At 45.2% G+C, this 23,955-nt stretch overlaps 1 protein-coding gene across 1 annotated transcript in view; it reads left to right on the top strand.

The window, feature by feature from the left end:
• Nucleotides 1-3,507: 3,507 nt before the first annotated feature.
• Nucleotides 3,508-23,955, top strand: part of COLEC12 (collectin subfamily member 12) — a 212,455-nt gene continuing 192,007 nt past the window's right edge. The window contains exon 1 of the mRNA XM_073550867.1: nt 3,508-3,871. Within this exon, the coding sequence (XP_073406968.1) occupies nt 3,865-3,871 (7 nt within the window). The 5' untranslated portion in view covers nt 3,508-3,864. The remainder of the gene's footprint in view (nt 3,872-23,955) is intronic.

Here is a 23,955-nt window from a genome sequence, read left to right as displayed (position 1 = left end):
ACAATATGGGGGAACAGGTTGTAGTATTGGGAGTGTCTGAGGATCATATGAAGAAGTGGGGAGTGTTGGGGGATTGTATGGAGAAGTGGGGGCACAGTATGGAGAAGGGGGAGCTTGGAGGACAATATGGAGGAGTGGGCAGACTTGCAAAGTGGGGACATTATAGAGAGGTGGAAGTGTGGGGGGCAATATGGAGAAGTGGGAAAGCAGGATAGAGCATATGGGAATTTATAGAGAAATGGGGGTACAGGATGGAGAATTGGGAGCGTGTAGGTATCGCAGGTACGCAGGATGCAGTGACGAGACAGGAGTCGGACTGAACTTAAAATGTAACTTTTATATATGTATTTGTATTTGTAAGGCCTATCTTGAGTGACAGAAAAGCTAACAACAATTATCCTTGCAGGGTTCAGAACAATAATACATAGGTAATTCAAACACGACTACCCGGTCAGAACCGGTAACTATAGAGATTGCGATATGGTCGACTACGGGTTCTGAAACTACAGGTTATCAACTAGAAGGTGTCACTTATCCTCCTCCGGCAGAGTGATGGTCGTTGTCTCTTCGGCGTCTCAGCCGCTGGGCCCAGCCGATGAAGATCTGACGCAGGTTTCTGGCGTTCCTACACCCAGGTGAAGTGTGGGCGCAACAGGCCCCTGTAGAGTTCCTCTGTGCTACGCCTCCCTGCCGAGGCGGAGTGGTGGTAGCCGGGGTCGGAGATGTGTGGGTCGCAGCCGCGGGCTGGGGCCAGACAGTGGTGGCCGCGGGTAGCAGCGGACAGGTCGCAGATGCGGGCTGGGTCTGGGCAGCAGCGGCCACAGGTGGCAGCGGGTAGGACGCAACCGCGGGCTGGAGTCGGGCTGTGGCTGCTGCGGGTGGCAGCTGGCAGGCCGCAACTGCGGGCTGGAGTCGGGCTGTGGTGGCCGCAGGGAGCGCAGTCATGCAGACGGGAGGCCTCTGCTGGTTGGCATGGTATCATCTTTCTGCCCGGAGTGAGTCTCTCTCCAGTCCCTCTAGTCGCTCCCTCCTTGCTCTGGCTCTCTGGCGCCCTCCAGTCCTCCTGCTCCTTCTCCCTGGACCTGTCGAGCGCCCCCTGCTGGCGTCCTCAGCTCCTTTTATAGTGGCTCCGCCCCCACACCTTCTGGAACTCTCCCCGGTCTGTCCTCTAATTATGTCCCACCGGAAACAGGTTCCCTAGGAACCTTGGTGACAATCCCCTTGGTTCCGGCCCAGTTACACAGCGGGGACTCTCCCCCTCCTACATGGGGACCATATGGAGAAGTGGTAGTTTGAGGGGATTGTATGGAGAATTAGGGGAACAGTATGTAGCGATAGGAGCAAACATGGGGGTACAGTATGGAAAGGTCAGAGTGTTGGGGACAATATGGAGAAGTGGGGCATAGTATGGAGAAGTCAGGAACAATATGTAGAGATGGGAGCGTGGGGGACAATATGGAGAAGTGAGCGCTTCAGGGACAATATGGATAAAGTGGGTGCACAGTATGGAGAAGTTGGATTCATATACTGACAGTGGCTCTGGCAATGGATTAAAGTACTGACCATGATCCTGATCGTGTACAAATATACCAATCTATAACTGATCAGAGGTCGTCACCCGGATGAGGTGGTCACCTTTCTGCCACTGGTTCCCTTCTGTGGCTGTCACCCTGCTGCCGAAGTGAGAAAGGTAAGCGCCTTATAGAGCAAAAGGTCGGTACACGGTCTCCCGGAGCTCCCGTGCTGTTGCGCCAATCAGCGCCAGCGTCACTGTCCCTGCCTCCTGTCAAATTGAGCAGGAAGAGGAAGTCCAAGATTATCTGCGGCTTGGACTTCCTCTTCATGTTCGATATGTCTGAAGGCATGTGTCATGTGTCCACAACACCGCACAGCACCGGCACAGGAGGTGAGTATAGGCTTTATTATTTTATCAGGGCCAAACTTTATGATTAAGAAAGGCTTGTCCTAGTAGTTGACAACCCCTTTAAGGTATTGTGTGAAGCAATGAAAGAGAAATGCCATGGAAAGTTGGTGGTAGTTGTGCTTCTTCACAGCAAAGCGCCAGCTCACAAATCTCGCAATTCACAAGCTGCTATCAGGGAATGCGCCTTCACGGACCATAACCATCCACCCTACAGACCTAACCTCACTCCCAATGATTATTTTTTATTTCAGAACCTGAAGAAATTTCTGCACGGACATCAAATTCCTAACGATAATACATTCAAAGATGCAGTGACAGGGTTCTTGCAGCAGCAAGTAGTCTCCTATTCTGAGAGTATCCAATCACTAGAGGTGAAGCGGAATAAGTGTGTCGAAGTCAGAGGTATAACTTTGAAAAGTAGTCAATTCAATTTTCTCAGAAAATTTTGTTTTCATATTCAGTTACATAAATTATCAAACACCCATCATATACATATATAAATACGAACACTATTCAACATTACTCTGCACACATTAGTTACATGAATTCCATTATTTCTAAATATGTGAAAATGTGAGCTTTTGCACACATTTTTATAAAATAGTGTTCCAATCTACCAAGAATCTCTTTTTTAAACAGTACCTTAATGCTAAAAAAAACACCTCTCTCATCTACATATGTACTGTACAATCATAATATTAAGCTTTACTTTGCTCAAATTAAAAACAGTTTTGGAAAGATGATGGGTAGTGTGCACATTTGTCATGTGCCATTCATAAAACTGGTCTTATGTGACCCCTAGGCCATCTCATGCACCAAAGCCCACATGCAATTGTTACCTCTGCTCCCTTAAAGCTACACTCCTGGGTATTTATATGCTAGATTAAAAAGTGTTTGTGATTTCCACTGGGACAGAAGGTCATAGAAATGTACTTGATCTGCATTCTTTTCGTTCCTTTTACAAGATCAGGTTTCCAAAAGTGATGACCACTAATGGCAGCTTTTACAACTCCATCTGTCAGCCATTCCTGATTTCTCATTGTCAAAACTTCTAACTTTTGCAGATACAGATCAGAAGTGAATGAATAGCAGCATAATTTGATGGATTTCCTATTCAAGAGTCTAGGAAATCTAGTGGGAACTGTAATGGGAAACATATTGGTTGTTTTCACCCAACTTTTCTAAAAACAATCTCACACTATCTTAGGAGGTAATTTAATTCTGCAACTTTACTTTTGTGCCATACATTCATATTTTTTGATAAATTCTTTCATTCATTGTATCTATTTTTGGTCCTGATATACCGTCACAGAATATATTAGACGTGAAACCAGTTACACTTCACCTATGTTGTTCATTTGAGCACTAATGCGATCGATACTACCATGTATGCTCAGTACAGAAACATTATCCTGGCCCTTCATCACCCTCGACTTCCTCCTAGATGAAGGAGTTATGGAGAAGTCTGGTATGATACATGCTACCTCCTCACATCACAGTGAAACACATCTCCTCAGCCTCTAGTTGTGACACCCAGAAACCTCTAAGGGGAGGAGATGGGGAGTGGCAGACCCTGAGACACATATGTGCAAATGGTTGCAGAAGAAGTTTGGGCTTTTCGGATTCCCCAGTATTGGACTTTTCTAGTAGGAGGCTGTATGTGTATAGGTGACAAGTTGCCTGTGTGAGGCAGAGTTGTGGCTGGACTGAGTAGTCATAGCTGTGTGATGACAGAGTAGGAGGAGGCTGAGCAACAAGTCCAGAATTTAGCAGCATCTTTCTGAGTGAGACTGTGGAAGCTGAGGGCAGAGCCCCTCACTCTTCATCTGCAGCTAGCCCTGTGCAATATGGACATATAACAACCAGGAGTCATCAGGCGTCAACTAACACCTCATTAACAACACCTCAAAACTTCCAACGCTACCCCCTTCTGCGCCAAAATGAAAGGTAAGAACTGTTCTCCACATCTGTTCTTCTGCACCATTCCTCAGCTGAGCCTAAGTGTACAATGTGTGCACTGACTGATGTGGGGCACGTCTAAGGTCCATGGCACCATACAGAGGCAGCGGAGCCAAATTCATCATTAACTCTTGATATGCATGTAGCAGGGCTGTGTTTGCCTTTTAACCCTTTAGTTTAAACTTGTTCAAATGTGTTATTGGGAGTTTATGAATTGTAACTGGCATTCGGTTAAGTGATTTGCCCCACAATTTGTAATGTTTTCAGTCTGTGGCTTTGCGTAGAACTGCAACTACATAGAAAAGTTGGTGAATCGTTATTTGTCACAATCTCACCCCACAAAATAAATGTTTTTAGCACATTAATACAGAATGATCACAAACCCCAGGCCAGGTGGGACCTCCTGTACGTGTCCGGCCTGACAGGACGTCTAATAACCCTGAAGTCACGTCATCATAGATACAATGCTGTCGGGTTGTGGCTTTAAAATCAGAAGTCGAACAGAGACCCAATGTTGTAATATGGGTACAAACACCCATTATACGATCATATTAAACTGTCATTGAGCTTTCCTAAAAGTGATGCCCCAGCTGTGACTCAACGAACCACACCCCTTTTTAAAGGCAAGGTCACAATTTTCCTAAACGGTTAAAAATGTTTCCGATATTCGATAAATAAAGCGTAATACAGTTTTTTCTATATTTTTTTCTGTTTTGCAAAACCTTTTTTTTTTTCTGTTTTCCTTAATGTGTATAATTTCTCCGGGCCCCCATCCTGTATCTAGATTGTGAGTTTGCGGACCACTTGGAACAAATACTTGTTTAATGCATTTTAATGGGCACTTTATCGTAATGGGAACAGTAATAGGATGCCTACCATCAACTGAGATCAGAGAGATGCACAATCTGTAAAAGGGTTGTCCAAATAGTACATCCCCTTTAAGTAAGGACCCATTAGTGGACGGGTTTTCCTGCTTGCTCACTTATTCCCATATGTGATGCCCTGTGCGAGGTGTTTAGTACGGCCAGTCCTGCCTTACACTGCAGTTCTCCTTGCTGTCCTACTGCAGCCCAGCACTGGCGTTTTCGTGATGGGCTGTTTTCCTCTGCACATCTGGAAATGGTTAGATGCCAGTGGAGGCAGGACTGGCTTGTGAAATAAATTTGGCATCCATCTATCCAGGATCCACTGACTGGAAAATATTTGCTTTCTTTTACATATGCGAGATCTGAGAGTAAGCGCAGGATACATGTTGGAAACATGCTGGTCCAATTAGGTTGGTGAAATACAGAGTATCTAGTCCAGACTAATGTAAATGCCGGTGATTTAGGAACATTACGAGGGATTGTAAGGGTTATAGACGTCATTAAAGACAAACAATGTATTTATTAAAGCAGAATAATGTTTTAATTGCGGAGTCCTGAGGACATCCAGCTTATTATAGAGCAGCCTGTAAGCCGCCAAGTGCTGAAAGTAATATGTTCCAGATTTATAAATAAAAAGATTCTCTAACGCCAGGGATCTAGAAAGGGTTAAATATTCTATAGTCATATCGTTATATATACAGTGCACAAATAGGGAAGACTAACACCTTGTACGAAACCATGGCTCCTTCATTTCCGTAAATGTAAAGTTGTAGATTTCTTCTCATAGTATACCCAACCTGCCTACATGACACATGGCGTGACATGAAGATCATGGGCCACAATGCAAAAGCTCTATTGGGGCCCCCAACTATTGCAAGTCTTTAACAGTAATGGTCTTTTCATTTGTGCCAATGGCACCTTTTGGGCCTGCTAGGTTCCAGGGCCCAGGTGCTATTGCCACCGTTGCACCTATTATATTTACGCCCCTGTCTACAGATGTAATGTAACATGGAGCTTTTCCCCTTTAATTGGAAAAAGCAGAATATTGGATTTGTTGGGCTAATACATTTTTGTGTTCCAGCTAAATTTGATGAACCTGTATGAAAATAGGTTTTCACTTAAAGGGGCATTCTAGTAAGAGCAAGGATGGGTAATGGTTGATCTCTACCACTTGGAACTCCCACCAATCACAAAAATGGACTCTGTAGTGTCCTGTCCGAATGGCATAGTTGTGGAGTATGGGTACTGGATACCTCCATTCATTGTTAAGTAAAGTATTCGGTTACTTCTAGCAGTCTCAAAGACAATGAATAGAGATGTAATGCACATGCTCAACGCCCAATCCATTTAGCTGGGGCACAGCAGAGTGGTCCTGTGTTCAGTGGTGTCCACTGTGCTTTCTGCAGTCTACTGGATTACATGCAGAGGATGTGCCCCATAGCTTACAATTATTGGTGGAATGGTGGAATGGTAAACCAGTGAGAACTTCAAACAGAGCAATGAGAGGGACCCTACATTTCTTTTTCTTTTCCCTCACTGTCTGTATTTGCCCTGAGAGAAAGATATGACGGCAAGTGTTCACATTTGTCACCTATTCTTTGACTCTTGGTGCTGTGGGGGAAGATGACTACTGAGACAATATTTATTGTAGTGGAGATGAAGGTACAAATGGAGGGGTAGGTTTTAATATATAAGCAACACTGTGTAGAGATTCTGTACTTGTGCTCCGGTTTGTGCCTGCTACAATAGTGCCATATGGGTACTTAGCCATATTGCATGACCACTGCGGACCTCCAACAGTGCAAATCCCAGTATTATTGTTGTAAAAATGCTGTTAAAGCAACCCTCCTCGCTAGGAATAAAAAGTGACTATACATTTGTCATGTACAGACATCATACCTGCTACCTTCCATTTGCCACCTGCTGCCATCTCCACTTAAATCAAAATACTGTTCCTCTTACATGAAAGATTGCCACCTCTGTGACATAGAAGGTACAGTAGTAAGAATGTCTAAACCACATCTTCCCTGCCTTTCCTATGTGTTGGATAAGAGATGTAAGTGAGGTGTGGTTTGGATTACCACTGGACCATGTTTTGACAGTGTGGTGGCCATTTTGGATGCATGGGGAGCAGAATTTCAATCTGAGCAGAGGAGACAGCAGGTTGTGAATAGTGGGCACTAAGTAGGATGTCATTACATAAAAAATGTAATGTCAGTCACTTTTCAGTCCCTCGGTGGAGGGTTGCTTTAAATGGACACTAATACTAATGGCTGTTCAAACCAAGGTTTGCTGTGTCCAAATCATTTTTCCTCGAGAATTGATGAATAACTGTAGATCAAGAGTGGACAAAGACAAACGAGGGTCCATGTGCAACTACAGGCCAAGCGCTCCTCATAATGCACAAGTGCCCTGCTTTGGGGGTAGTAGAAGACTTCCTTACCTCATGGCTGCATAGGTTCCACAAAAGGCATGTCAACCCTTGCTATACATGAACAGGATTTCAGTAAACTAATCTGATTAAATATACCTAGAGACAGAAGCTTTGCAAGGCTTTTCAGTAACATTCTTTCTAATAATCATATGTAGGGCTCTTTGTTGAGACCCTGTTGTATGTGGAAGACTTAGGCTGCGTTCACACATCTCGTTTTTTTCGCTGCGATTTTAAATGCGCGATTTTGCCGCGAAAAATAAGCATCCCATGCATTCCTATGGAATTCCTCAATGTTGTGTTAATGCTGCGTTTTTTTCCGCTGTGGAATCGCTTCACGGTAAAAAGCGCAGCATGCTCATTAATTTAGCGGAATCGCAGCGATCCTGCACCCATAGGAATGCATTGTTCTGCTTACTTTCCGCATGTGGCTGTGCCCACCATGCGAAAAGTAAGCGGAACATTTGCGGATGGTACCCACGGTCCGGAGGAGAGGAGAGAGACTGTCCTCCGAGCTGTGGGTACCATATCCCTGTAAAAAATAGAGTTAAAATAAAAAATATTGTTATTCTCACCTTCCGGCGGCCCGCGCAGCCTTCCCGCCTCTCTCCACGTTCCCGGCATCTTCCGGTCCCAGTAATCCTTTACAAGATTTACCGCGATGACGTCGCGGTCATTCGTGAAGACGTCGTGGGAGCGCGACGTCTCGCGGTCATTCTCGCAAAGGATTACTGGGACCGGAAGATGCCGAGTGCGTGGAGAGAGGCGGGAAGGCTGCGCGGGACGCCGGAAGGTGAGAATAACAATATTTTTTGTATTATTTTTTACATCCTATCTTTTACTACTGATGCCGCATAGGCAGCATCAGTAGTAAAAAGTTGGTCACACTTGTCAAACTCTGTGTTTGACGAGTGTGACCAACCTGTCAATCAGTTCTCCAAGCGATGCTACAGATCGCTTGGAAAACGCTAGCATTCTGCAAGCTAATTACGCTTGCAAATTGCTAGTTTTTCCACGGGAATTTAAAATGCGATTTTCCCGCGGAATGGAATTCCGGAATTCTCGCTGTAACTTCCACGAGAGTTCCGCTACGTGTGAACGTAGCCTTAAAGGGTGAGTCCACTACCAGACAATGGTATGGAATGTGCCATGTAGAGAAAAAAAAAACTTAACTGGCATCACTTCTCTGTTCCTATAGCTGTGTCCTCCAGCGATCTTGTCACATTGCTTATTTTACTTGAGCGCTGCAGTTTATCAGTGACACTAATGGGCTGCAGTCTTCATAGTTCACACAGACAGGTTTCAGTTCATTAGCGTCTGCTGATAGGCTGCAGCTCAAATTTGACATAACGTCATGAAATCGCTAGGGACACAGCACTGAGAGCTGAGGATCAGTGTCAGTTCAGGAAGTGTGTTGGTTTTTTCATTTTACTCAACACATAGGGGACATTGAAAAGAGGTTGGCCTCTTTATTTTAGCAAATGTGTGAGGGCTTTCTCTTGTGACTCTTACTATTGTATACAGCGGAGAAAATAAGTATTTGATATACTGCCGATTTGGCAAGTTCTCTCACCTACAAAGAATGGAGAGGTCTGTAATTTTATCGTAGGTAAACTTTAACTGTGAAAGACAGAATATTGAAAAAATATCCAGAAAATCACAATGTTTAATTTTTACATAATTCATTAGAATTTTATTGCATGAAATAAGTATTTGATACAATAGAAAAACAGAACTTAATATTTGGTACAGAAACCTTTGTTTCCAATTACAGAGGTTGTTAGCGTGGCTGGTCTGGAGCCGGAATCTCCAGGAGTGGACCCTCTGGGCCGTGGCACCGAGGGGCCCCGGGCGAGCAGCCAGGTGGAACTGACCCCTATACAGGGACCGTTAGGAGCAGGCCCAGGGGTTTGAGTACCACGGTAGCCGGTACTGAGAGGGGCGGCTCAGGATGGACTGGACCAGGACTGTGGGACTGATGTGTAGATGACAGAACAGAGCTGGAACACAGGAGACAGGAATGGAGTAAGACAGTAGACTGGAACGTGGAGGGATGGCTGGAGCAGGAACACAGGAGACAGGATTAGAGGAGGACGGAAGGACTGGAGCAGGATGGAACTGGAACACCGGAGGCAGGACTGGAGTAGGACGGAAGGACTGGAGCAGGATGGAACAGGAACACCGGAGGCAGGACTGGAGTAGGACGGCAGAACTGGAGCAGGATGGAACAGGAACACCGGAGGCAGGACTGAAGTAGGACGGATGGACTGGAGCAGGATGTAACAGGAACACCGGAGGCAGGACTGGAGTACAGCAGGGGACACGGCTAGCCAGACTGCGAGGGTGCTGCACGGAGCACACGAGAACGTGACTGTGAGACTGCAGAGAGCACACGAAGAAGCGAAGCCCAGTGTGCTAAGAAACACAACGATCAGGCACCTCCCTCAGGGGGAAGCGGCCTGATATGCCCCTGTCTGGTCTGCCATTGGTCAGTGGGTGCTTCCGGGTCAGGGCATAGCCGGAGCACAAGAAGCAGAAGGGAGACGCGGCAGCGGCCTATGGCGCATGCGTATTGCATGCAAAGACACCGTCGGCCGCGCCTGTCAGAGGTGACCGCCGTGGCTGTCGGGCGGCGAGGGGCTGTGGCGTGGGAGCGATGGCCGGGTGAGTATGCAGAGACGGCATGACAGATGTCAGACATCTCTTGTAGTTCTTGCCTAAGTTTGCGCACACTGCAGCAGGGACTGTGGCCCACGCCTCCATATAGATCTTCTGCAGATCAATCAGGTTTCGGGGAAACATTGAGTTTCAGCACCCTCCAAAGATTTTCTATTGATTACAGGTCTGGATACTGGCTAGTTCACTCCAGGACCTTGAAATGCTTCTTACAAACCCACTCTTTAGTTGCCCCTGCTATGTATTTCGGGTAATTGTCATGCTGGAAGACAAAGCTGAAACCCATCTTCAATGTTCTTACTGAGGGAAGGAGGTTGTTGGCTAAAATCTCGCGATACATGACTCCATCCATCCTCCCTTCAATAAGGTGTAGTTGTCCTGTTCCCTTTGCAGAAAAACACCCCAAAGTATGATGTGTCCCCCACCATGCTTCATGGTTGGGAAGGTGTTCTTGGGGTTGCACTCATCTTTCTTCTTCTTCCAAACATAGCGAGTGGAGTTGATGCCAAAAAGTTCTATCTTGGTTTCAATTGTCCACATGACCTTCTCCCATACCTCTTCTGAATCATCCAGATTGCCAGTGGCGAACAGCAATCCGGCTGGCGTGATCAGGAGGACCTTGCGTGCCCTGCAGGATTTTAAATCATGACAGCTCAGTGTGTTACTAAGGGTAATGTTTGAGATTTTGGTCCCAGCTCTCCTAAGGTCATTTACCAGGTCCTCCCGTCTAGTTCTGGGCTAATTTCTGATCTTTCTTAGAATCATCCTTAGCTCACAAGGCGAGATCTTTCATGGAGCCCCAGACCAAGGAAGATTGACAGTAATCTTGTGTTTCTTTCATTTTCTAATAATTGTGCCAACCATTGTTGCCTTCTCACCAAGCTGCTTGTCTATTGTCCTGTAGCTTATCCCAGCCTTGTACAGGTCTTCAATTTTGTCCCGAGTGTCCTTAGATGACAAAAAGTCCTATTTTGTTCTCTGATCACATTTCCTTTTCCCATGCCTCCTCTTCATCATCCAGATGGTCATTAGCGAACTTCAGATGTGCTGGCATGAGCAGGTTGATCTTTCATGCCCTGCAGGATTTTAATCCATTACGGCCTAGTGTGTTACTGATGGTAATGTTTGAGACTGTGGTCCCAGCTCTCTTCAGGTCATTAACAAGGTCCTCCTGTGTAGATCTGGGCTGATTCCTGATCTTTCTCAGAATCATCCTTACTCCTTGAGACGAGATCTTGCATAGAGCCCTAGACCAAGGAAAATTAACAGTCATTTTGTGTTTCTTCCATTTTCTAATAATTGTGCCAAACGTTGTTGCCTTCTCACCAAGCTGCTTTCCTATTGTCCTGTAGTCCATCCCAGCCTTGTGCAGGTCTACAGTTTTGTCTCTGGTGTCCTTAGATAGCTCTTTGGTCTTGGCCATGGTGGAGATGTTGGAGTGTCATTGATTGAGTCTGTCTCTCACAGTTGAAGTATACCTACGATACAAATTAAAGACCTCTCCATTCTTTGTAGAAGGGAAAACTTGCAAAATAGGCAATGTATCAAATATTTATTTTAACCATTGTTGGTTAAACAGGGCCTGTGCATGTCACGCAGGTCTTCCAGCAGCACGTTTAGGGCACATTCCGGAAATGTCCACATCTATAGCTGGGAGGCATCAGGCGCTTAAGGCACCCTCCTCTGTAGGGAGGTGCCTGAACAACATTAGTTTATAGTTAGTGTTTGTACCCACTAGTCTGTTGTCTGTTCCAGAATCATCATGTTTGAACCTGAACCTGTTCCTAAGCTCATCGTGCCAGAACCTGATCCAGAGTCCAGTATCCATCTTGTCTGAACATGCACAAGCATCCTCTACCAGTGTTCTTGTCTAAACCTTGAGTCCACCCCATCTGAACATCCTGTTCTGTCCGAACCTGAACCTGTACTGTCTGAACCGGCTCTGAGATCCATTCTACCAGTGATTCTAAATCCTGTTCTTCCAGTGACTCCAAGTTCGTGTCTGTTACGATAGAGGACGCAGCGTGGCTTACCCAGCCAACGCTCCCATGTCGTCAAACCATAACGATGACGGTGTATGCGTCCCAGGTGATTGTGGAATGTGGACCCACTGGACCACAGGGGGGACCCAGGCTTACATGGACTAGGGAAGGGTAGCGACCGGGGTCTGTGGCAGCTGAGCTTGTGGACAAGATGGCCATATGCGGGACTAAAATGCACCGCACAACTTCAGGTATGAAGAAACATAAAGTTGACTTAAATAAAGCAAATTACATCAAAACACCAGGTTCCGTATTATGCACATCACGAAGGAAACACATCTCAGGTTGACAGGCGAAGCAAGAGGTCATCATGGGTTGACGCAGCCCAGGGTCTTCTGGCACGGGCATACTAGGATGGCCTCTCTCTCAGGCCTCAGGTGTAGCACAGGCACAGCAGGAGAACATCAAACACAGACCTCAGGCAGCCTTTAGACAATGGCAGGAGCCATCATGGGTAAGACCCCAGGGAACCGGCAGGACATCAGAACATAGGCAAGACACGGAAAGCACAGATCCAGGAATGTTGGCACTACAGCACTGGGCATCGGCTGGTCAGGTCCAGGACTCACTGGCGGGACCGTCACCCAGAAACAGAGCTGGAGACTCCTGGAAACTATGGAGGAGGAATCCATCCAGGAACACGAGCGGGATGAGCTCAAGAGCACAACTTCGACCACCAGAACCACGGACTGGACATCTAGACACAGGCGGGACATCGGAACACGGATGGGACATCAGAACATGAACTGGACATCGGAACACTGACTGGACATCGGAACACGGACGGTTCATCAGGACATCAGGGCACAAGCCTGACATCAGGACATCAGGTCATCAGGAAGGACATCTAGACATCAGGACATCAAGGCACCAGGCAGACATCAGGACATCAGGTCTCAGACAGGACATCTGGACATCTTGACATCAGGAAATCAGGTCTTAGTCAGGACTCTGATCTCAGATACAACATCAGAACACTGGCATCTGACTCCGGACATCTGGCAGCGATCGACAGGCTCTGGACATCAGGCTCCAGACATGAGGCCGCAGTCAACAGGCTCGGGACATCTGGCAGCAATCGGCAGGCTCCGGGCATTGGGCAGGGAAGGATAGGATTCGGACATCTGGCAGAGGACGTCAGGCCCCGGACATCTGGAAGTGGTCATCAGACACCAGACATCAGGCCGCGGTCATCAGGCTCCTTACAAGAGGCCATGGTCATCAGGCTCCGGACATCTGGCAGCGACCTAAAAAGGAACTTAAGCGTCTGGTGCAAGCCCCGCCGGGCTGGACTGGAACCGGCCGGGGATTGCACCAAATAGCAAGCTGAGCATAGAGTAGCAGAAACTCAGGAGACACACCGGACTCCTAATTCCAAGATGAACCCAGGTTAGATCACAGAAAGTCAGTTAGCAAAGAGTCACAGTCACTGGGCACAGGGTTCAAAACACAGAAGGACTTCAGGAACATAACACAGCAGGAGTCAGGACTAGGACTTCTTAACACAGCAGGAATCAGGAATAGGACTTCATAACACAGCAGGAATCAGGAAAAGGACTTTGGTACCAATACATAAACGGGCTAAGTCCAGGAACTCAGACATCAGCTGCTCCAAGCTGATAACAGACTGAACAGAAATGGATCTGGGTACTCTGCCCCCAGAGCAGGCGAAAGACAGGCATCAGCTCACCTAGAACTGCAGGCAGGCAGGACAGGAGCTGAACACCAAACAGACATAGCAAGACTCAGAAACTTGATGCGAAGCTCTGGCAACGCTCCACAGGGCAGGGAACTTTATATAGGAGCTGCCTCACAGCGATAGGCTAGAGCAGCAATTCTAACACTAACCCATTCCTCATAAAAGAAGGGGAGGTGTGGCCGCACACGCCCTAAGCACAACCAGACACAAATCAGCATAGCAAAGGACACCTGGCAGCAGCTGCAAGCCTGAACACACGTGGTAAGTCACGCACAACTGCAGAGGACCTTACAACCCATGGATAGCTTTCCACAGCAGCAGCCAGGGACTGCAGTGCAGCAGAGCTACTCATGCATGTACGGCTACTCAGCGGAGCCGGGAACTGAGCAGCATCCACACAGGTAACTGACAACAGCATTCCAGCTCATTACAGAGAAAGGAGCGAAGGGTTAAAGCAGAGATATGCAGAGTAATGCCGGGTAAACAGAGTACAAACACAGCGGCGTTACAGTGTCTATGATCCTGATCCTTGGGGTCAGTGGCTGCAGTACCAGGTACTGCCCTGGATTGGTACCTGGCAGCTACCTGCCGCTTAAGCCTAACTCCACATTCAGGGGCTCTAGTGAAAACCGGGTAGCCGCCTAGCCACCCTCCTCCAAGTTAAGCCCAGCCCGTGGTGCAGTGGTTAAACGATCCACCAGCGTGACAATCATGTCATAGACCTAATGTAAAACAGAAGAATTAGTTTGGTAGAAGGGCAAAATGAGCAATTGTAAGTCCACAGTGTTATATAATATGATGATTGCAATATATTAAGAAAATAACAATTTTGATGAGAGTGCTTCTTTGATTGGGTCAAGCTTTTGTCAGTGATATGCTCATACATGTGTCAGAGAGAAATGTGAGTATTCTCAGTAGAACCTTAACTACAAGGAACCCTCCCAAACCCAGACCTCACCACTAGAGAAACCCAGGTGACTAAACACATGCAATATTCAGTTAACTAGCAAATTATAAGCTTGAGTCACTTTTGGCAAAGTGTGCATGTATAGCTGAACCATTTTTATAGAGGTACTGCTGAGGTGAAAAGTTGAGAAACATGTTGCTGCTTTCTTTCATAATTTCACAAATGTCCTGCTCACTGTGGTATCACACATGTAAGCAGAGGAAGGCCAGCGGTACAGCTCATTCTGAGGACAGACTGGGAATTTGTTTTTCTTACTAGACGTAAATGATGTGTTGAGCTTTTCATTCTGGCGGAATTAAATCTAAGAGATTGCACAACCTCTGCTTGCAATGTGAAACCTTTTGCTCTCCAAAATACTTGTCATTTTAGGGATAAGTGAAATCAACTATAATGTGCTGTTTTTACCGCCTGAGGTTTATGAATTACGGTATATTGACAAAGATTTTCGACTTTTTTTTTAACAACTTCCTTTTGGCTAAACCAAAATTAAAGAATTGGCTTAATGCTCTAATTAGATGGGCTCAATTCCAAGTGTGAACCTGAAAACTTTTCTCTGATCAACTCATTCGCCCTATCTCCTCAGGTACATTATAATATTGTACTACATGAATATTTCCTCAAAATAATACATACTTGTGTCATTATTGTTATTTTGGTAATTTATGATAATAAGAGAAATCCCAAATGTAAAATAATACTGGTTTTAATTATTTGCAAATTAAAATCTTATTTGCTACTATTGTAATGTTTTGCATGAGTTCTGTGACTTTTCTGCTGGAACATGTTTGTAAATTAGTAATCAGATTAATATGTTGAAATATAAGTAGGAATATTCAGTGATGTTAACTTGTAAATGAACCTACTAACTCACATAGCAGTATTACGACTTTGTGTATTATTTGCTATTGTGGTATCTGTGGGTCCAGGAAGACACTGAAGGATTCAGAGGACCAACAAGAAAGATAACTGTTTGTTATCCAGGCGGCATATATGCGGGCACAGACTCTGTGTAGATTCTATATTGTGATACATGGATTCCATAAAGATCCATGTTACAGACCATGGTGCCTCCCTGTTGTACTGTATTCTTTTTCAGAAGCAAATATCCTTTAGAAACAGAAAGTGATGGAATATTCCACCTATTTTTTAGTTATGTACAGTATCGGACTATAGTAGGCTATGTACGACACATTACGGATCTGTATAATATAGGTCTGTAATAATAATGAGTGGATTGTTTAAAATTCTAATATGTTTGTGTGGATTTTCCCGTGAAATTTGATTTGCAGTGAAGTTATTCACAGTAAACTGAATGTTCCTTATTATACGCTGGGGTCTCTCCAGGCCAAGAGGATAATACATTTAAGATGTAAAAAAAGAATCCAATACTTACCTTATTGTTCACCTATCCAGTCTTCCTGCTGCTCGTTAGAACCCATCCAGTCCTCGGAGGTTTCTTCTTTTAGAGGTTGCATGCCTCGTCTGCCGTTTCTTCATTATAGGCCTTCACCAGACCTCGGTGGTCACTGTGCGTGGTAAGGTCATACAATCGTGATGTCATCATATGCTCCAACTTTGTAATGCACAGTGTTCACCAAAATGGTGGCAGAGCAATTTTTTGTGTGATCACAAATCCAAATGGTAATTTGTTTGAATTTCTGAAAATTCGACTCAATCTCCATCCTCTATAGATCAACCTGTTCATCTTTAGTCTGTAATAAAGCTTTGTGTCTGAGGTCTCAGTAATTGTAATGAGGACATAATACCTAAAACTAGTAATAATAATAATAATAATAAATTTTATTTCTATAGCGCTGACATATTCCGCAGCACTTTACAATTCAGAGGGGACTTGTACAGACAATATACATTACAGCATAACAATAATCACATAGATCATAACAGATACCAAGAGGAATGAGGGCCCTGCTCGCAAGCTTACAATTTATGAGGAAAAAAGGAGAGACACGAAAGGTGGGTGGTAACAGTTGCCCTGATTGTATGGACCAGCCATAATGTTAAGTGTGTAACAGTACGGATGCAGAGGGCTAATGGATGCATAAAGCATGTGGGAACATGATGCGGGGAACCTGGTTATGGTAAAAAACTTTTGGCTGTGCCACACAGGGATAGATTAGGTTAATATGTTGAGGCGATAGGCCAATCTGAATAAATGCGTTTTCAGGGCATGCTTAAAATTGTGGGGATTGGGGACTAATCGTATTGACCTGGGAAGTGCATTCCAAAGAATTGGCGCAGCACGTGTATAGTCTTGAAGACGGGAGTGGGAGGTTCTGATTATTGAGGATGCTAACCTTAGGTCATCAGCAGAACGGAGGGCGCGGGTAGGATGGTATACTGAAACAAGGGAGGAGATGTAGGGTGGTGCTGAGCCATGGAGGGCTTTGTGGGTGAGGGTAATAAGTTTGTACTGGATTCTGGAGTGGATGGGTAGCCAGTGTAATGACATGTTGCTGGGGAGTAATAGTAGAACCACACACGGAAATGGCAATGTCGGGTATAGGTACATTAGTAGCGGGAGGAAACACAAGGAGTTCAGTCTTTGACAGGTTCAGTTTCAGATATAGTGAGGACACGATGTTAGACACAGCGTTTAGACAATTGCCGGTGTTTTCTAGAAAGGCTGGCGTGATGTCAGGAGAAGAAGCGTATAATTGGGTGTCGTCAGCATAGAGATGGTACTGGAAACCAAATCTACTGATTGTTTGACCAATAGGGGCAGTATACAAAGAGAAGAGGAGGGGGCCTAGGACTGATCCTTGAGGAACCCCAACAGTAAGGGGAAGATGAGAGGAGGAGGAGCCAGCAAAAGATACAGTAAAGGAGCGGTCAGAGAGATAGGAGGAGAACCAGGAGAGAACGGTGTCCTTGAGGCCAATGGAACGGAGCATAGTGAGGAGGAGCTGATGATCCACAGTGTCGAATGCTGCAGAGAGATCCAAGAGAATAAGCATGGAGTAATGACCATTTGATTTAGCTGTTAGTAGATCATTAGAGACTTTAGTGAGGGCAGTTTCAGTAGAATGTAAAGAGCGGAAACCGGATTGGAGAGGGTCGAGAAGAGAGTTTTCTGAGAGATAGTGGATAAGACGGGAGTGGACCAGGCGTTCCAGGAGTTTAGAGATGAAGGGAAGATTAGAAACAGGTCTATAGATAGCGACACAGTTTTGGTCGAGGGATGGTTTTTTTAAGTAGTGGATATATGATGGCATGCTTAAATGAGGAGGGAAAGATACCAGAAGAGAGAGAGAGGTTAAATATTTTAGTTAGGTGAAGAGTGACAAGCAGGGGAAAGGGTCTGGAGTAGATGTGACGGAAATGGGTCACTGGTGCAAGTGGTTGGGCGAGAAGGTGCAAGGAGCCTGCTTACTTCTTCTTCTGTGACTGGTTCAAAGTCAGAGAGTGAGCTAGATGCAGTGGGGGAGGGAGGACAGTGCATGGTATGAGGTGATTGGGAGACAATTTCCTGTCGGATCTGGTCAATTTTTTCTTTGAAGTAATTGGCCAGATGGTCAGCTCGAAGCTCTGTGGTAGGGGCCTGCACTCTTGGGTTGAGTAGAGAATGAAAAGTGTCAAAGAGACATTTAGGGTTATTGGACAGTGAGGTGATGAGGGTGTTGAAATAGGTTTGTTTTGAGAGGTGAAGGGCAGTGTTGTATGTTCGAAGCATAAACTTATAATGGATGAAATCTTCGGGTAGGTTGGATTTTCTCCACAGACGTTCGGCGCACCTGGAGCACCGCTGCAGGAAACGTGTTTGCATGGTGTGCCAGGGTTGTAGCCGTCTGTGTTGTGGTGTTGTGGTGGTATACATAAGTAGGAGTAAGTGCAAGTTAATTTAGTTTGCCACATTTTACACCATCTTCACTATTTTATGTTCTTACATACAAATAGGAGTCAGGCAATGTTCACATCTTTGGCTCTTGGAGCAGCACGGTGGCTCAGGGGGCAGAATGGTGGCTTAATGGTTAACACTGCAACCTTGCAGCGCTGGAGTCCTGGGTTCAAAACCCACCAAGGACAACATCTGCAAGGAGTTTGTATGTTCTCCCTGTGCTTTCGTGGATTTCCTCCAGGTTCTCCACTTTCCTCCCACATTCCAAAGACATACTGATAGGGAATTTGGAGCACCATTGGGGACAGCGATGAAAAGGTGTTGTCACAGACCCACCGCTGACACCGGTAAGTCACAGATGGAGGGATGCGACACACTGCCAACACACGGCTATCACAGGCACAGGGGGGGCTTATCTTAGTTATCCCACCACTAGCACCATGTGATAGTTTTGCCGTACTAATTTATCACAGGGGGGTTATTTTAGTTGTCCTACTACTGCCCAGAATACATCACGAAACTTTTCAGTTCCACTGGAACTCGCAGCTCTCCGGCGCCCCCCTTACCCTCAGGTCAGTCAGGGAACTCCACCTGGGATAATTAGTCACTGGCCGGCTGTTCAATGAGGTCTGGCCACCTGGCACGCTGCAGTGAGGGAATTATAAAATGCTCTGGCCGCAGCCACCCAATTAGCTTATAAAATCCCTTCCGTCACTCTCAGCAGTACCCAGGGCCCAGATCACACTTTGCCGCCACCAGCTCGAGAGTTTCTCTGATTACGTTATAAACTTAATAGAGGGGTTTGAAGCCAACCCAATTCAGTAGCAATTATCTTAAAGGCACGTGTTCATTTTTAGAGCATGAAGACAGACTAATAAAGTTATAATTTACTTCCCAAAAGGGGGGCAGTGATTACACAGATAAAAGATGTTACAAAGGAGAGATATTAGGTATGTACAATACAAATATAAAATAAAATGGGATTAACATAGAGATCAACACTTACAGTTGCTTAATGGTCTTTAGGCTAACCATGTGGGGAGGCGGGGTCACACGTCGCCCTGCATCTGGGGTCCTTTCCGCATCAAACCTCCAGCTCCAATTTTAGGGAGGGAATGCCTTATAGCTTTGGGTTTGTGACATCACGAAAGGGGCGGTCTAGGGATGTTCCTCCCCCTGCTCTAGGAGTTACAATTCTGACTACAAAACTTATAATGACTATATCTCGCAGAAGGTACCTCATATAAACATGCACATGGTATCATTCTCTTTAGCCTGTCGAAGACAATAGTTAAAGACCAAACATGCAGTAATTATGTCACACCGTTTAGGAAAAATCGAGTTCTCGGTTTCTGTGGGTGCTGGAACCATGAAAATTATGGGCCAGAACGCTGGTTTCGTGTCCTACGCAGATATGTGATTTTTATATGTCTGTCGCGAATTGTTTTCGCGATCCAGTCACTTTAATATTACCCATACTTATATCCAGCCGCATGGTGCTTCAAACAAAGACATTCTTCCCTCTTAGCTTAATTAACATTCCTTAGCTGTAGAGCGGAGAATGTTTGCACAGGAAGCATCTGGTGTAGGGTTACAAGCAGGCACATAGCTGCGGTGTGAGTGTAAGCTATGGGTGAAAAGAGGAGGGGTCGCAGCTATGTGACAGGCTGGTTCTCCTCTGTAGTGTAAGAATCAGGGAACCTTAAAGGGGGTTTTACACATAGCGATATCGCTAGCAATATCACTAAAGCATCACCGATTTGGTGACGCAGCAGCGATATTGCTAGCGATATCGCTATGTGTGATACTTACCTCCGACCGGTTCCCCCGCTGTCTGTCGCTGATCGCGCGAGATCGCGCAGCTCCATTTCTCGTCGGGCGGGAGGACATCAGGATCGCGCATCTGAAAGGTAAGTAGTGACCGCTGTATCGCTGCTGCATCGCTGTGAGATCTGCCTGTGTGGCAGCTCACTAGCGACCATTTAGCGATGCACCAGCGATCCTGACCGGGTCGTATCGTGGTCGGGATCGCTGGTGCATCGCTAAATGTAAAGGGGCCTTAAATCATACCTTACAGTCATATCTTACTTATCATTACAGGTGTGAAAACTGTAAAGCACTGCAGAATTTGTTAGCGCTATATAAAAAAAAGGTTATATTTTTATCCTTTTTATAATGGATGGCACAGTGCTCCATAGTGTCCAAGGTTAAAATCTAGCCAGTTCTCCTAGGAGCGGCTAAACCAGTTGTTGAAATCAGAGCTGGTTCACCAAACCTGAAAAACAGTGCCCCAATGCACAATACAGTCCCATTGTAGCTGTTGATGTATGCTGTCTGGTTTATCTTCCACCTAACCCATGCCTGCTACCATGTGACCTATTTAGTTAAAAAAAAATTAGACAGTGGGCAGGAAATAATACAGAAATATTCAACAAAAATACCATTTGCCAATTCTTGCCTTTTTCGGGACATAAACCCAAGATAAAAACATAATAGGCAAATACCCAGCAGTAAATTAATAAACAGCAATAGTGCATGAAAATAATATAGGGTGCTTAGTTAACATAATTTTGATCAAAAAACTGCAAAAGCCATCCCACCACATCACAGTGACCCTATTTGGGATGGTCCTAACCTCTAATATTAAAACCTAACCATTTGTCAAGTGACGTGCATGTGGATAAGGGCAGAGAAGGACTGAAACCCGACTAATGGACACGCAGCCATGGAGAACCACATGAATATAATATCCAGCTCAAAGAAAAGGCATGATACACCTTTATATGCACTGAATGCAAACAGATTGAAATAGAAAACCTAGAGAGATGAACTGGAATATCAGTTGGTGTGCATGCAGAATGTGAGCGCGTGTTCACACTGGCCACTAAACAGACAAAAATCAAAGATAAAAATATAATAAGCAAATACCCTGCAGTATATAAATATACAGCAATAGTGCATGAAAATAACATACTGTGCTTAGTTAATATAATTTTGATTTAAAAAAATGTAAAATCCATCCCATCGTGTCACGGTGACCCTATTCGTGATGGTCCTCACCTCTAATTTTAAAACCTTACCATTTCTCAAGTGACGTGCGTTTGGATCAGGGCAGAGGGGGACCGAAACTCAACTAGTGAACACGCACTCATTGCATATAAAGGTGTGGCCTGCCTTTTCTTTGAGCTTGACATTACATTCATGTGGTTCCCCATTGCTGCGTGTCCACTAGCAGGGTATTTGCTTATGTTTTTATCTTGGATTTTTGTCTTTTTAGTGGCCAGTGTGAACATGCACTCATATCTGAACTGATCATCTTTCCCCCATCTCACAGATCTTCCTTACCCAACCTCTCTATAATAATTGACAACATCACGTTTTCCCCAGTACCGGAGGTCCGCTGCCTCGGAGTAACCCTTGACTCTGCCCTGTCCTTCAAACCGCACATCCAAGCTCTCTCCACCTACTATCGCCTCCAGCTCAAAAATATTTCCAGAATCCGTTGCTTCCTCAACCCTCAATCTACTAAAATGCTTGTGCATGCCCTCATCATCTCCCGCCACGACTATTGCAACATCCTTTTCTGTGGCCTCCATGCTAACACCCTTGCACCTCTCCAGTCCATTCTCAACTCTGCCGCCCGACTAATTCATCTCTCTCCTCGGTACTCCTCCACTTCTCCCCTCTGCAAATCTCTTCACTGACTCCTATTCCCTCAGCGTATCCAGTTCAAATTACTAATACTGACCTACAAGGCCATCTACAACCTGTCTCCTCCATACATCTCTGAACTAATCTCCAGATACCTTCCCTCAAGGAATCTCCGGTCCCCCCAAGACCTCCTTCTCTTCTCCACACTTATTCGCTCCTCACCCAACCGCCTCCAAGACTTCTCCCGAATAGCCCCCATCCTCTGGAATTCCCTGCCCCAACACGTCCTGCTATCAACCACATTCGGATCCTTCAGACGGAACCTGAAAACCCACCTCTTCAGGAAAGCCTACAGCCTGCAGTGATCCCCGCTGCCTCCTCACCACTACTGGAGCTACCGCCTCACCATCACTGGAACTGCTGTAACCCCCCAATCTACTGTCTCCTTCCCCACCATCCTGTAGCATGTAAGCCCAAAAGGGCAGGGTCCTCTCTCCCCTCTATATCAGGCTGTGATTGTTAGTTTGTTTGCTGTAAGTGATATCTGTAATCTGTATGGAGCTCCTTCTCATGTACAGCACCATGGAACCAATGGTGCTATAAAAATAAATAATAATAATAATAATAATTAATAATAACATGCTGAATGCACAACTTGTATTCCAGTTCATCTTGTCAGGTTTTCTTTTTTGAGGACCTGTAAAACTATTTGGGATTTGGCAAAAAAAGTCTCACCATGTACGGCCAGTTTTAGTTTGTTGTGCACGCCTTGCCAAGCACTGCACATATTCATTGTACTATTGTGTATTGTAATTAGGGTTACTAAACTCCACATTGTGCTCACACACAAAAACCCAGTAGTGTCAAGTTTGGTATCCAAAATCTGATATATCTCAACCTAAAACTGTAGCACAGACAGTGTTCCTTCATTGCTATGTTCACTAATATCCATCAAATTGGAAACACCAGCATATTATTTTCTATTTAACAGGCTCAGCCACATGTTTTTTCTTCTCCTTTGAGTCCTCTTAAGACTAAAATATCATAGCTGTAACATCATTTGGTATTTGCTTACAAAAAATTAAACCATTGTTCTTTTTCCTGAGGGCTTTGACTGAGAAAGATGCATAATTGATTTCAATGACAAGAATGCAATGCATTTAAAAGGGTTGTCTGGTCATCTGTAAGGGGGGAGCTTGGCTGAAATCTATTTCCATGTCACTAAACACATTACATGGTTGTGTTTTGGTTACGGGCACCTACAAGATACATTCTGGCACAATTTGTGCAGCACTGGACCCCTTTAACTTCACAATGAAGAAAACAGACGGGTTTGCAAAAATAAAATCTTGTTTACTGAGTTTAATACATATATACAATGGCTAGCAGGAACAATCCTTGGCTTTTTCTTCTCCATTGCAGGACAGAGGTTTGTGCATAATGGTTTCGGACGACAGCATATTACTTGAGAAGGACATTACATATGCATAACAGATTACACTTGGGTACAGAGCCACACGAGTCAATTTGTTATGCTGTGGCCACTGCACCCTAGCTGCACTCTTGTGAACGGTGTAAGGCAGCTCTCTCGAGCTACCACCTAATGGATGTGCCCGAGCCTGGCTGATCCCGTATTCTTTCACTGCTGATCTCCAGATCTGACTAACACTAGACTTGCTTTAAACTCCTCTTCCATATGTACCCCAATTTGCCTGCTATGAGGAAAACTGCTTACACAGTTGAATTGTTTGCTTTGATGTGCTCCCTTGCAGATCTGTTTCTTCACACACACCCAGTGATGAACAGTACTTTCTCTCTAGACTCTCATAAAAATTCAGGAATGAACCACTAGTGCCCATTTACTCCTCCCAAGCTATCGACCAG

Source organism: Dendrobates tinctorius, unplaced genomic scaffold (assembly GCF_039654945.1).
Source record: "Dendrobates tinctorius isolate UK_male_01 unplaced genomic scaffold, ASM3965494v1 ptg000171l, whole genome shotgun sequence".
Classification (NCBI taxonomy): Eukaryota; Metazoa; Chordata; class Amphibia; order Anura; family Dendrobatidae; genus Dendrobates; species Dendrobates tinctorius.
Note: the sequence above shows the minus strand (reverse complement) of the source record. Positions and strands in the feature narration are given on the sequence as shown.